Source organism: Sceloporus occidentalis, unplaced genomic scaffold (genome assembly GCF_023333645.1).
Source record: "Sceloporus occidentalis isolate IW3139 unplaced genomic scaffold, rSceOcc1.0.p SCAF_10, whole genome shotgun sequence".
NCBI classification, from domain to species: Eukaryota; Metazoa; Chordata; class Lepidosauria; order Squamata; family Phrynosomatidae; genus Sceloporus; species Sceloporus occidentalis.
This window is the reverse complement of record NW_028316990.1, coordinates 866,461-878,303: the sequence shown is the minus strand read 5'-3', so window position 1 is coordinate 878,303 and position 11,843 is coordinate 866,461. Positions and strand designations below refer to the sequence as shown.

General features: G+C 44.4%; 1 protein-coding gene across 2 annotated transcripts; it reads left to right on the top strand.

Annotated features, from left to right (window-relative positions):
• The first annotated feature begins 265 nt into the window (after positions 1 to 265).
• Positions 266 to 11,603, top strand: LOC149305730 (cerebellin-1). Of its 2 annotated transcripts, XR_016282483.1 has the most exons (4): positions 266 to 748; positions 1,718 to 1,837; positions 5,575 to 6,059; positions 11,538 to 11,603. XR_016282483.1 is itself a non-coding variant. In XM_089540263.1 (3 exons), the coding sequence occupies exons 1-3, from the start codon at positions 491 to 493 to the stop codon at positions 5,770 to 5,772; spliced, it is 576 nt and encodes a 191-aa protein (XP_089396389.1). In that variant the 5' UTR covers positions 266 to 490; the 3' UTR covers positions 5,773 to 7,035. The 2 variants fall into 2 exon arrangements, 1 of the variants encoding a protein (XP_089396389.1); XM_089540263.1 differs by lacking the exon at positions 11,538 to 11,603 and having other exon boundaries at positions 5,575 to 7,035.
• Positions 11,604 to 11,843: the final 240 nt, after the last annotated feature.

The window sequence follows — 11,843 nt, the reverse complement described above, 5'->3', positions numbered from 1 at the left end:
TGGCTCCGGCGCCTTCGGTCTGGGCGTGGCCGGCGGTGATGCCAGGCTCGCCTGGTCCTGCGCTGCGCCTTTTGTGTGGCTTCGGCAGCGGCCGGGAAAGAATCTGTGGAGCCGTCGCGGGCGAAGGCAGGCGGGTGGCAGAGGGGCAGAGGGGCAGGGGCTGCGTCTCTCCCCCATTATTATTATTATCATTCTTGTTGGTGGTGGTGGTGGTGGTGGTTCTGCCTCCCTCCCTCCCTCCCTCCCTGCCTCCCTGCCTCCTATCCTGCTCCTCTTCCTCGCCATGCATCCCAGCGCTCCTCAGCCTTGCCAGGGGCCTCCCTCACCGGCGGCTGCCCCTCGAAGGGTGGCATCACAGGAGGACTGAGGGCGCCCGGGAGAAGCGCAGCCAAGGAGCGGAGGAGGGCGGCGGGGGTCTCTTGGCGGAGAGAGGGAGAGAGGGAAAGGGAGCGAGGCCAAGGAGAGCGCAGAGGCGGGCGAGGCGGGCAGGATGCTGGCGCTGGAGCTGCTGGGCTTGGCCTGGCTGGCCGGGGTGGCGGTGGTGGGCCAGAACGAGACGGAGCCCATCATCCTGGAGGGCAAGTGCCTGGTAGTCTGCGATTCCAACCCGGCCTCCGACCCGACGGGCACCGCGCTGGGCATCTCCGTCCGCTCCGGCAGCGCCAAGGTGGCCTTCTCGGCCATCCGCAGCACCAACCACGAGCCCTCGGAGATGAGCAACCGGACCATGATCATTTACTTCGACCAGGTAGGCGCCTCCGGAGGGGATCCGGGGAGGGAAGGGGGGCCCTGCGTGTGGCGTTTCGAGAGCCGGGCACGCAGTTGGACCCTGCCCTGGCTCCCTTGGATGGGACCCCGGGATCTGTAGTTTGCTGTGGCCCTACAGGAGAGGAGGCGAAATAGCTCCCCAAGCAGCCGGGGGGGGGGGTGGCAGGAGGGGGAGAAGGGGAGCAGAGGCCGAGGAGGGAAGGTGGCAGCCGCCTTTGGAGGGATTCTCCAGAACCCATCCCGGGCTTGAAGCCTCTTCCCTCTCCAGGCCTTTCCTCCAAGCGCAGTCGAATTCGGAGCCTGCTGTGGAAAAGCCGGGCTTTGTCGTTTGGGTCCGAGACACACGGCAGCAGTAATCCATTTTGAAACCGCCTGAACTGCCCTGGCTCAGTGCTAGGGAATCCTGGGAACTGTAGCTGATTGTGGCCCCAGAGCTCTCTGACAGAGAAGGCTAAATGGCTCGCAAAACCACGGTTCCCAGAATTCCCTAGCACTCAGCAAGGGCAGGCGGTCTCAAAGTGGATTGTTTCTGCAGTGTGTTTTGGACCCTGGAGAGCTGTTTGCCCTCCTCTGTGGAAGAGCTCTGGGGCCCCAACAAACTCCAACTCCCAGAATCCCATAGCCTTGAGCCAGGGCAATGAAAGCGGTGCCAAACCGGGTTATTCCTCCAGTGTGGATGCAGCTACTGAGATGGAGGCAGCTCTAGGTCCGCCGATGTTGACTGGCAGCGGCTTTTGAAGTGTGGAGATGAGATGGATGGCTGTTACCTGGCTATTCTTCTAAATCCGCTTGTGAATCCGATCTCTACCAGCTGCAAGAAGTAGTGATACTTTGGGGAATCCAGCTCCTCTCTCCACTCTTTTCTTTCCCCTTCCCTCTTTCTTCCCAGGAAGAGGGAAGAAAATCCATCTCCGCTTCTCACCCCTTTCCCTTCTTTTTCCCTTCGCAGGTACTCGTGAATATCGGGCTGAACTTTGACTCCGAACGGAGCACCTTCATCGCCCCCCGAAAGGGGATCTACAGCTTTAACTTTCACGTGGTGAAGGTGTACAACAGGCAAACCATCCAGGTCAGATATTGCCCTCTTTTGCTCATGAGCTTTATGCCTGTGTGTGTGTGAGAGAGAGAGAGACTGTGGAAAAGAGAGGAAGGGAGAGAGAAGCATTGCAAGCCTGGATCTTATTCCAACTCTTTTGGCGCAGCACTGATGTGGCAGAGTCTTTTCCTTTTCCTTTCTTCCATGAGCAACTTTCTTTCCTGGTGGCTCTTACAATTGAGAACCAAATGACAAGAGGTGACAAAAAGCATGGCGACCCACTCCTAAGCAATTAAGAGTTTGGAAGAAGGGACACATGAATCTGCCTAATAAAAGATGGCTGCTCCATCTGGCCAAGTCTTGTCCACAGCCAGCAGCAGATTTCAGACTGAAATGTTTTCTGGCCCTATCAAGAAATTTCAGAGACTAGACCTGAGATCTTCTGTATACAGAACCTATGTACTATTGCTGTCTTGTAGCCTTTGCCTAACAACACAAAACCTTATGTGATGACTGTGGAAAGAGAGGAATAACAGACTTCTGTATGACTGAACTTAAACCCCCCCCCCCCCCCAGAAACACAGTTAACATTTTTGAGTTTCCAGGTCCTTCTCTTTCCATATCCTTTGTCCAAATTTCTACCCAGCCTTCAAAGAGGATCAGACTCAATATGAAATTGTAAAGGCCACATCTAAACCCCACATTATATATCTATATTATCCTAGCCCCCTCCCAACCTTTCTGTTTGGGTGACATATGAACGGTGTGTCTATGATGTAGAGACGTTTATGCCAAAACATGCTTACTTAGGTTAAAAAAAAGATCTCATAGAACTCTATGGCAGGTGACAGTCCTGTAGTAATGTTCCTTTGACCTCCCAGATTTGCGTTGTGGCTTTTTGGTACATGGCTGTTAAGTTTGGCAGCAACATTTGCTCAGGTTAAACCAAGCATGAAAAAACACTCAGTGTCACCAATTGTGTATCCAAAAGGGGGGCCACCTTCTAGGAAAGTGGCAGATTAGGAACGAAAGCAAATCACTGTATGTCTACTCAGAGGTGGGCTCCCCAGATTTCAGTTTAACTTACTCCCAAGTAAGTGTCCATATGACTGTAGTTTGGGTTCATTAAACTAAGAAGTGGAAGGCCTGTATATGTAAGTATGAAGGTAGATATGTTAGATGATAGCCTGCCTTGTCCAGTTCAGTCCTAGCATGTATCAAATGTTATCCTGTGCAAATGGCACACTGTGCATTGTCCATTTTTACCTCTCTCTCTGATGCTGATAACAGCAGTCGTTTTTCTCTATGTGTCTTTTGCCGACAATATACAAGCCTTGTATTATATATTGTATCATATACTAACCCATTAGTTTCACTGTAGTAACAAGAACCTGGAACTAACCTGATCGAAATGCAAGCCTTCTCTCTTCATTGGCTTAGGAGTTACCTGTTGTGGTGTTGCACCTAACTTTTGGGTACTTTGGGGATATCAGGTTGGCCTTTGTGCTAAAGATCCAAATCTTTTAGATCCTTTGGGACAAAATCTCAATACATCAATTTGAGGTTTGTTCATTTTATATTGGGAACCTAAGTAAAAGCCATAGTTCCTGAAAGGAGACAGAATGAGGAGTCTCCCTTTCTCTAGGGGAAAATACCCTTAGAAGAAACAGAACTGGAGAATTGATCAACTTTTCTCCCTTATACCAATGTAACTCCATTCCTTCCCTCCTTAATAGATTAAAATTTGGTCTGGTTGAGTCAGATTGCCTTTATCCAAATGACTCAACCAGACCAAATTATAATCTATATTTGTCCTTCTATGTCCATAAGCACATAGAAGCACACATTATACCCTTTGTCTCCAGCAGTATAAATAATACATACTGATCTAGCTTGAATTTTGAGTTCTGCAAAGGGGGGGGGGGGGTTATCTAGGCATATAGTTTGATTTTTGTATTCCTTCTTACAGTATGTCTAGCTACTCAACTAATTCTGGGTTTCTCTATGGCTCCAGCTATATATTTGATATTGGAATGATCCTGTGTGGCTCTTCTCCGAAGCAAATTGCACTGAGTTCAACGTAGACCCCCCCCCCCAGTTCGTCTTAAATAGGCATCTGCTGTATGCAGTATGAAACACACAGGTAGATTTCACACGCAAAATGTGCAACAAGCCATAACTCAGGTTAGATCTCTAGACTGCGCAAATTTAAAGAAGGGTGAAGGGGAGGCTGACTCTTTCCCTTTGGTCACAGTCCATTTTTTAGCATTGAAGTGGGGTATGAGAGAAAGAGAGTAGGGGGAGACATGATTCAGCTAAAATGTAAGGATACCTATTTGAGGCTCTGGTGTTGCATTAAGACTCCCTGCCCTTTTCACAGACAATATGGTCACTGCTGATATATATTTTTAAAATCAATAAGTGTAAGTATCAATAGCTGTCTGTGGCTGCAGCAGATGGAAAGTTGATCTGTACATCTGTAGTTACCCGGGGCTCTGTTGTTTGCTGCAGATGTTATCAAAAGGAGATGGATCTCCCCCATTCCCCCCTCGCTCCCTAGGCAGGTAGGCGGCTGGCTGGGGCTCCATAGGTCACATATGGGCTCAGTCGGGGATTCAGCATGTTTGCTGCTTCACAAAGGGATATGCAGCCCCCTCCCAATGCACTTCAGAGCTGCTGCCTGCGGTGTGAAGGCTTTCATCCCCCTTGTCTTGTCTTTGAGCTTTACAAAAATTGGTGTGTGTGTGTGTGTGTGTGTTAGACCATCTTTCCTGAAGGACGAACAAGACAAGGGGTGGCATCCAACAAAAGAGTTCCACTGAATTCTTCCTATCCACTCTGAATATTCGTGAGATGCTCAGGCTTGCTAACTGCTAAATTCATAAATCCACCATGTGTTTTTTTTCTAGGCAACCTTAGAAAATCATGTATATTGTCTTGCTTTTATTGCTGCTGCTGCCTTTTCCTCCTCCTCCTCCTCCTCCTCTTCAAGATGATGATGATGATGATGATGGTGCTTGTCATAGATTGCTTTGAGGGGGCTCTTCTGAGTTCAAAAGCAACTTGTAAACTTAAATGTGAAATAAATTTGGGAAATGGGATTGGGGAGATAACTAAAATAGCACGGCAAGCTCAAATATTTTCTCCCACCGCATCTAGGGAAGCCCCATTAATCTGACCTGACAGCAGAAGCAATTGTACATTTGACAAAAGAGGCAGATAAAACCCTATGTGGAATTCATTCCTCGAAAGTTTGGGAGAGTGATGCCTCCAAGTGCTGTGCCATCAGTCCCTGATCTTGCCTCTTTTCCCTTTACTCTTCTCTCCTTTTTCCATCTCTTCCTGGCACAGCTTTCTGGTAATGGAGGGTTTTGTGTCATGTATTTAAGAAACAAAAGGTTACAAACATACACTATAAAACGAGTTTTGTAGTGACAAAGGTCTGGGAAGGGATAGAGTGGATGACACTAGACTTGCTTGGGGTGAATTGCACGTTTCCTGCACGAACCTATGCATGTCTACTCAGAAGTAAATCCTACATCTAGGAGTATGTAGCCTTGGAATAATGCAGCTCATGTCCCTGTTCAGACTCTCCTGCAGAATTAATAAGAGGAGTGGAAGAGGATCCATTTTGCAGGGATGCTTCTAGTTCAAAGCGGCCAACAGTCTTGGTTCCCTCCCGGGGATTTTTCTGTTGTTTTTCTCCTCCATTCCTTTTCATTGATGGGGTTCTTGCTTTGTTCTCTCTCTGTCTCTCTCTTGCCTTTCAGGTGAGCTTGATGCTCAATGGGTGGCCTGTGATTTCTGCCTTTGCTGGGGACCAAGATGTCACCCGAGAAGCTGCCAGCAATGGAGTCTTGATCCAGATGGAGAAAGGAGACAGAGCCTATTTAAAACTGGAGAGAGGAAACTTAATGGGGGGATGGAAATATTCCACCTTCTCTGGATTTCTAGTATTCCCTCTTTAAATAACTTTGCCTGCTGGATGAAGAAACCAAAAGGGGGGTGGAAAGTCTGAGGTTTGCTTTGCCAGCCCCTGAATTGTAGCCAGAAAGACAGAGCTTTTGGACAGCAAGCTTCTGGATTATGTCTACGTATTGCAGAAGTTAAACCCGTATTTAGGTTTGTGTACATTGCTTGGAAGATCTTTGTTAACAGTGCAGCCAAACTGACAGAAGATGCTTGAATCCACCATCCTTCGATAACATTTCTCCTTTTTTCCTTTGCAAACTGAATTATTTATGTCTCCATTTAAGTGAGTTATTATAACTAATATCTCTCCCCTCCCACCCCCCTACAGCTCCCCTTTGCCAAAGTGTATGTTTTCTACTTTGCACTATCCCTTTACAGCCAATCTGGTTTGATTTTGACATTATATATATATTTTTACTCTTTCCCTGAGTTCGACTTTTTAAAAAGGTGTATTTTTTGAATATGTGGGTGCCATGGTAAGAGAGGTGCAATGCAAACCGTACTGTGTGCTAACAAGCAAACAAGAAATATATAAATAGAAATATATATATATATATACATATATATATACATCAACATGAACTATTATAGCCAAGTCCTGATTTTCAATATTTCTATGTAAATCTGAGTGATTGTGGAACTTAACAGGCTGCTTTATGTTTTGATGCTTGTTTTTTCCCCTTTCTCTTGTAATTGTGGCCCAACTTACGTGCCAGAAAGTATACGGAACTTTTACTAATTGATTACTAATTATTAATTAATTACTAATCTGTAAGATAAGGTGTGAATATTAACAAATATTAATTTTGGATTTAGGTTTTATTTTATTTTTTATTTATTTTGGAGTCTTTTTTTTTTTGCTTTGTTTTGTTTTTTCACTTATTAGACGAGAAATTTGGTGCAATCTTAATTGGCCTTAGAAAGGGGAAAGCAAAAGATGCAAATAAACAAAAGACATTGTGGGGATCTGCACTATCTACTGTTTTGTTGCAGGTTCTGCTTGGTTCTGATTTTCATAATGGGAGAAGTGAAAAACAAATTCCTCAACAGCAAGTACCTAGGAGTAAAAGCATTCCTTTCTTCTCAGGTTCCAAGTCCTGCTTTTGTTCTGCCTCTTCAGAAAAAGCAGCAGCCAGTGTGAGCTTTTTTAATGTATCAACTTCAGCAACCATCCTCTCCGTTGGACAAGATGGTCCTCCTAAACAGGTTCTGCACGGTTGGGAAGAATCTTTTCCAGAACAGGAATGCCCACAAAATTACCCCCCCACACACACACACACACACACTTCTTTTGCATTGTATTCTCTCCATCAAATAAGATTTTATATAGCAGTCTTATTCAAAAGAGACGGGGGGGGGGGGGGGTGGACGAAATCCTTCCAAGGTTATGCCTAAAATGCTATTACTATTATTAATATTATTTGCTAGGATTATTTCCTTTACAGTCTTTCAAAGATGTAAATGCTATAATTTTTGCAGCACTCTAAAGAGAATAACTACTTTTATTATCAAGGTACGGAGTCAAAATACTTTTGATTGTAATCAAAACATAACGTGAAATAAAAATCAGTGGAATAAAGAAATGTCCTTCTCAGAGAGTGGAGAGATATTGAAGCAGGCCTGATTCTCTGCCTCCTCCCCCCCCCCCCTTTTTCTTTGGTTTGGTTGCAAGATGGATACAGTTCAGATTTGGAATTTAATTATACGCCCATAAATCAAAGTAATCACTGGATATAAAGAGCCAATTTCTCAATTTGTAACCATAATGTAGACAGTGGCTGCTATACAGTTAAAATTGGATAGCTCTCTCTCTCTCTCTCTCTCTCTTTGCTTCTTCCAAACCTGGGTTCCAAGAAGGAATTTAATTAGCTCCTAGGGGGGCAGTTAATTCTAGCTTAATAAGCAATGCATTATTTTATGGTCAACGTCCCTCTTGATGGGAGGGAATGCATGCATCCTTGCTAATAATTTCACACAGCAAATGGAGATGCCAGTGTTTTGTTTCATTTTTCAGAAGCCTTTGGGAACATGGGCAGAGGAAGTAGAAAAGGCAGGTGTGTTGGGTTGGCTTGCTGTCACTGGAATACTTCAGTGCTAAGCAGAAGGTAGATCTGGATCCATTAGTTGTTCTCAAGGCATTGGCAAAGATTTCTGACTCTACCTTGTGTAACCAAAAAAAGCAGCAAAATGCCCCCCCCCCCCCCCCCGCTGTTTTAAATTAGATTGCTGAAATGAGAGAACTTGTGTGTTGGGCGGAAGTAACAAGGAAGGAATGGCCTGTCCAGTTCTGTTGTGATACTGAAAAGAAATTGCTCAGGTCAGAATTCTTTCATGTGAAGTGTATCCCTTTTGCACCAGGTTTCCATTGGTGGCTCTTGGGCTTCTGTGATGAGCTGAGGTCAAAAGTTGTATGTTTATCTTCCCCTGTTTTAATGCAACTTTAATGCAAGGGAAGAGAGCTAGGATAGGAACAGAGACTGGCTGTACAGAGTTGTAGTCACCATGTGAAGTCCTGGGTTCAGATCACGTTTTTGGTTACCACTGACTCACAAGCACCCCTTGGCAGCTCACAATGACTCAGTGTCCCTCTCTTTTACAAATTTTAAAGCATCACTCACCCTCAATAGACGTTTGTTTTTCAGATTACTGTAGCAGCATATGCATAAGGATTTCTAGAGTCCATCAGTGTGAAAACTGATGTTGAAGGATCCATTTAGCATTCAGTATTGCAGGCAGCAGCATAACAGAACCCTTCAAATATTGCTCTCTGCTGCATTGGTACTTGAATCAATCTTTGCTAGTATCTAGGTGTGTAATGGGTGGGTGGGTGGAATAATTCATCTTATTCCACCTTATTCCACCAGAGGAGAAATAGTCTTTAAGGTGCCACCATTTGTTTTAATCAGTGTCTTCCCATTGTGTATGTAGTGTGCCTTCAAGTTGCCTGTTGACTTATGCTGACCCCATGAATTTCATAGGATTTTTCTAGGCAAGGAATACTTATAGGTGGTTTTGCCAGATCTTTCCACTATCATTGTGCAAAGTTTGCACAGCATAAAAGAGACTATGGAATAATATTTAATGCTTGGTTAGGTGTTTTGGATTTGGTTGTTGTGGGCTCAAGTCCCCCAGGTATCTCTAGCAGCCTTTAGATTAGAACTTTGTCAGGGAGAAGGACAGTGTTAGGCGTTTATCAGACAAGGTAAATTGGAAGTATAATCCAATAGCAATCCGAACGCAATCGTGGGGTTTAACATTATTGCGTGATAGACTACCACACGCAATGTCGGGCAATGGGACGTCAGTCCGAACGTAATCATGAAGTTTCACGTTATTGCGTGAGAGGTGATCACACACAATTTTGAGCAATGGCAAGCTATTTTCAGGCAATGGGAAGTCAGTTCAAACGCATTTCGAATTCACGTAAATTCACTGAATTAGCGAATTCACATGAATGTGTTCTGGCCCCACTTTCCTTTCATTTGAAATTAAGAGAAATTCCTCTCGTGTGATAAACTCCTTACTTTCTCCAGACTACAAACTGGAATTGGCTAAAGGATAGCATTCATTGTCAAGCTAGTACATCCGTAGTTTGAGGAGGAAGGTTATTCCATTATGCCAAAGGCTGGATTCCCTTGCCAAAAACAAACAAACAAAGGAAAGGGCATTGGTTTGTGCAAAACCAGCCTCTGCTTATTTCTGAAAAACAGAAATTCCCAAAAGCAAACCTTAATTTTGCCCTTTTTGTATAAGGGACACCATTTCATTATGCCATGGTATTTCATGGGACTTGAGCATCCACAGATTGTCCAAATGCCAGTGAATACCAAAGGCCCACTATATATTGATATGGATATGGGTTTTAAAATAATCAGTCTAATTTCAATAGAAATATGAAATGGAGCTCAACACAGTACAGCCAGTTGACATTGCCTGCCTGCTCTGTTTGCTATCCAGGTACTACTGCTTGTTGATGGACAAGGTCTGGTCAACAAATGGCTTCAAGATCCTTTTCTTCATGTCTACTTCTTATTGTTGCTATTTGCTATCAAGTCAGTTTCAGGTTAGGTCAGCCCTACAAAGGACACCTATTCTAGATACCTAACAAGTCATCAACAGCTCAGGTCTTGCGGTCTTGGGGCCAGGACTTCCTTGGTTGGATCAATCCATCTGTAATGTGGTCTCTTTCTTTTCCTATTGCCTTCCATTTTCCCAAATGTTACTGCCTTTTCCACATTGTCTCATGTTATCTCAAAAGTATGATAGCCTCAGTTTCTAGAGTCCTAATACTGTACTCCATATGCAGCTGAAGAAGTGGATTTTAATTCCCAGAAGTTCATGCTAAACTAAGATCTTTTTGACACTATGCAAGTGTAGCTCTTCAATACCACTTTTACTGCCTGGGGCATCCTGCAGTGTGGAGGATTTGCAGTTTGGCAAGCCATTCTTGCTCTCTGACAAAGAATGCTTCATGAAACTACAAATCCCAGCAAAAATCCATCAGTAATACCTTTGTTGGCCAACCGAAATGCACAATATGCTTGTTGCAAGCTTTCAGAGCTCCATGGGCTTCTTCATCAGGCAAGATGTTACAAACAAAACAGGAGAGAGAGAAAAAACAATTGGAGATGTTAGTCAGATGCCTACATGTTGTTTCAGTCCTTAGTAAAGAAGTTATGATGGGGAGGATATCTTTTGCAGGCAAGTATATTGTGCATTTTGGTTGGCCAATAAGGATATCACTGATGGATTTTTGTTTGTATTTGTTAAATGGCCAACATAGTGTGTTTACAAATCCCAGGATTGCATAAGATGGATCAAATTGCTATAAATGTGTAGCAAAGACACATCTGAGGAAGTAGACTTCAATCTACGAAAGCTCACGTTGCCAACTTCTTTCAGTTAGTCTCAAAAGTGTTACATGATCTCTCTGCATATTACTTTCTTATGACTTGCTTGCATTGATTCAGTTGGACCAAAGTGTGCTTTTCTTTTCTTTTTGTATTTCTGCAAATCTTGAAATTTGGTGCTTCCTGTCCTTGGGTGTCGAAGTTGCCATTTTGGATAGTCAAGCAACAACAAGGGGGTGTCCAAACGCAAATGATGGGAGAAAAAACTGACAAAACCATAGATTTCAAGACCAGTTTCAACCCTGTCTCTTTGACTTAAGGAAATATGAGAGAGGAATAGTACGCCTGGGTCCATCCTTTCTGTTTCTGCACAGTAGCTGTGTCACAGTAATCATACTACTACAATTGTGTTGGGTGAAACAGGCCTAAATCTTGTTAGTCTTATGGGTGCCACAAGATCCCTCTGGATCATATTGTGGGAACAGGCTAACAGGCTGTTCTTCTTTGGAAATGGTTTCCAATCAAGTCCCCTTCTGGCTCCTCTTTTTAATCTTCTTTCTCTTGAAAAGCAGAGGTTCAAGGGGAAATCCTTCAAAGAGAGGACTGGCTGCTGTGACAGCCCTTCAAAGAGAGAATGGTCCCTTGCAAAAGAAGACCCATGGCTAGCTTAACATGGAATGACATTTATTGGGTTGCATCCGCACTGCAGAAATCATCCAGTTTAACACTACTTTAGGTGCCATGCTGTGGAATCCTGGGATTTGTAGTTTGTTGTGGTACAAGAGCTCTCTGAGATAGAAGGCTAAATGTCTCTCGGAACTACTAAAGTACAAAACTAAGCATCTTGGTGAAGGATGAGGGGAGGATTCCCCTCCAATGAGGTTTCACCCATCAGTCTTTTCTCTTCAAAGGCCTTCCCCAACCCGGAGCCTTCGGGATGTGACTTGGACTACCACACCCATCATCTCCAGTCTTCCACACCAGGCAGGGCTGTAATGTGCCCTTGTGGTTGTGGCTTCGAGCCATTTTCAACTTATGGAAGTGGAACACAAGAAAAGTTGTTGTTGTGTGCCTACAAGACATTTCTGAGTGATGGCAACCCTAAAATGGGATGTTCTTGGCAAGTCTCTTCAGAGGGGGTTTGCCATGGCCATCCTCCGAGGCTGAGAGAGTGTGACTTGTCCAAAGTCTGAGCCAGGATTCAAACCCTGTTCTCC

Bases quoted from the DNA above. Each gene is read 5' to 3' on its own strand.
- LOC149305730 (XM_089540263.1), top strand. From the start codon at position 491: ATGCTGGCGCTGGAGCTGCTGGGCTTGGCCTGGCTGGCCGGGGTGGCG. The intron at 749-1,717 runs GTAGGCGCCTCC...TTCCCTTCGCAG, and splicing joins TGATCATTTACTTCGACCAG to GTACTCGTGAATATCGGGCT. The intron at 1,838-5,574 runs GTCAGATATTGC...CTTGCCTTTCAG, and splicing joins ACAACAGGCAAACCATCCAG to GTGAGCTTGATGCTCAATGG.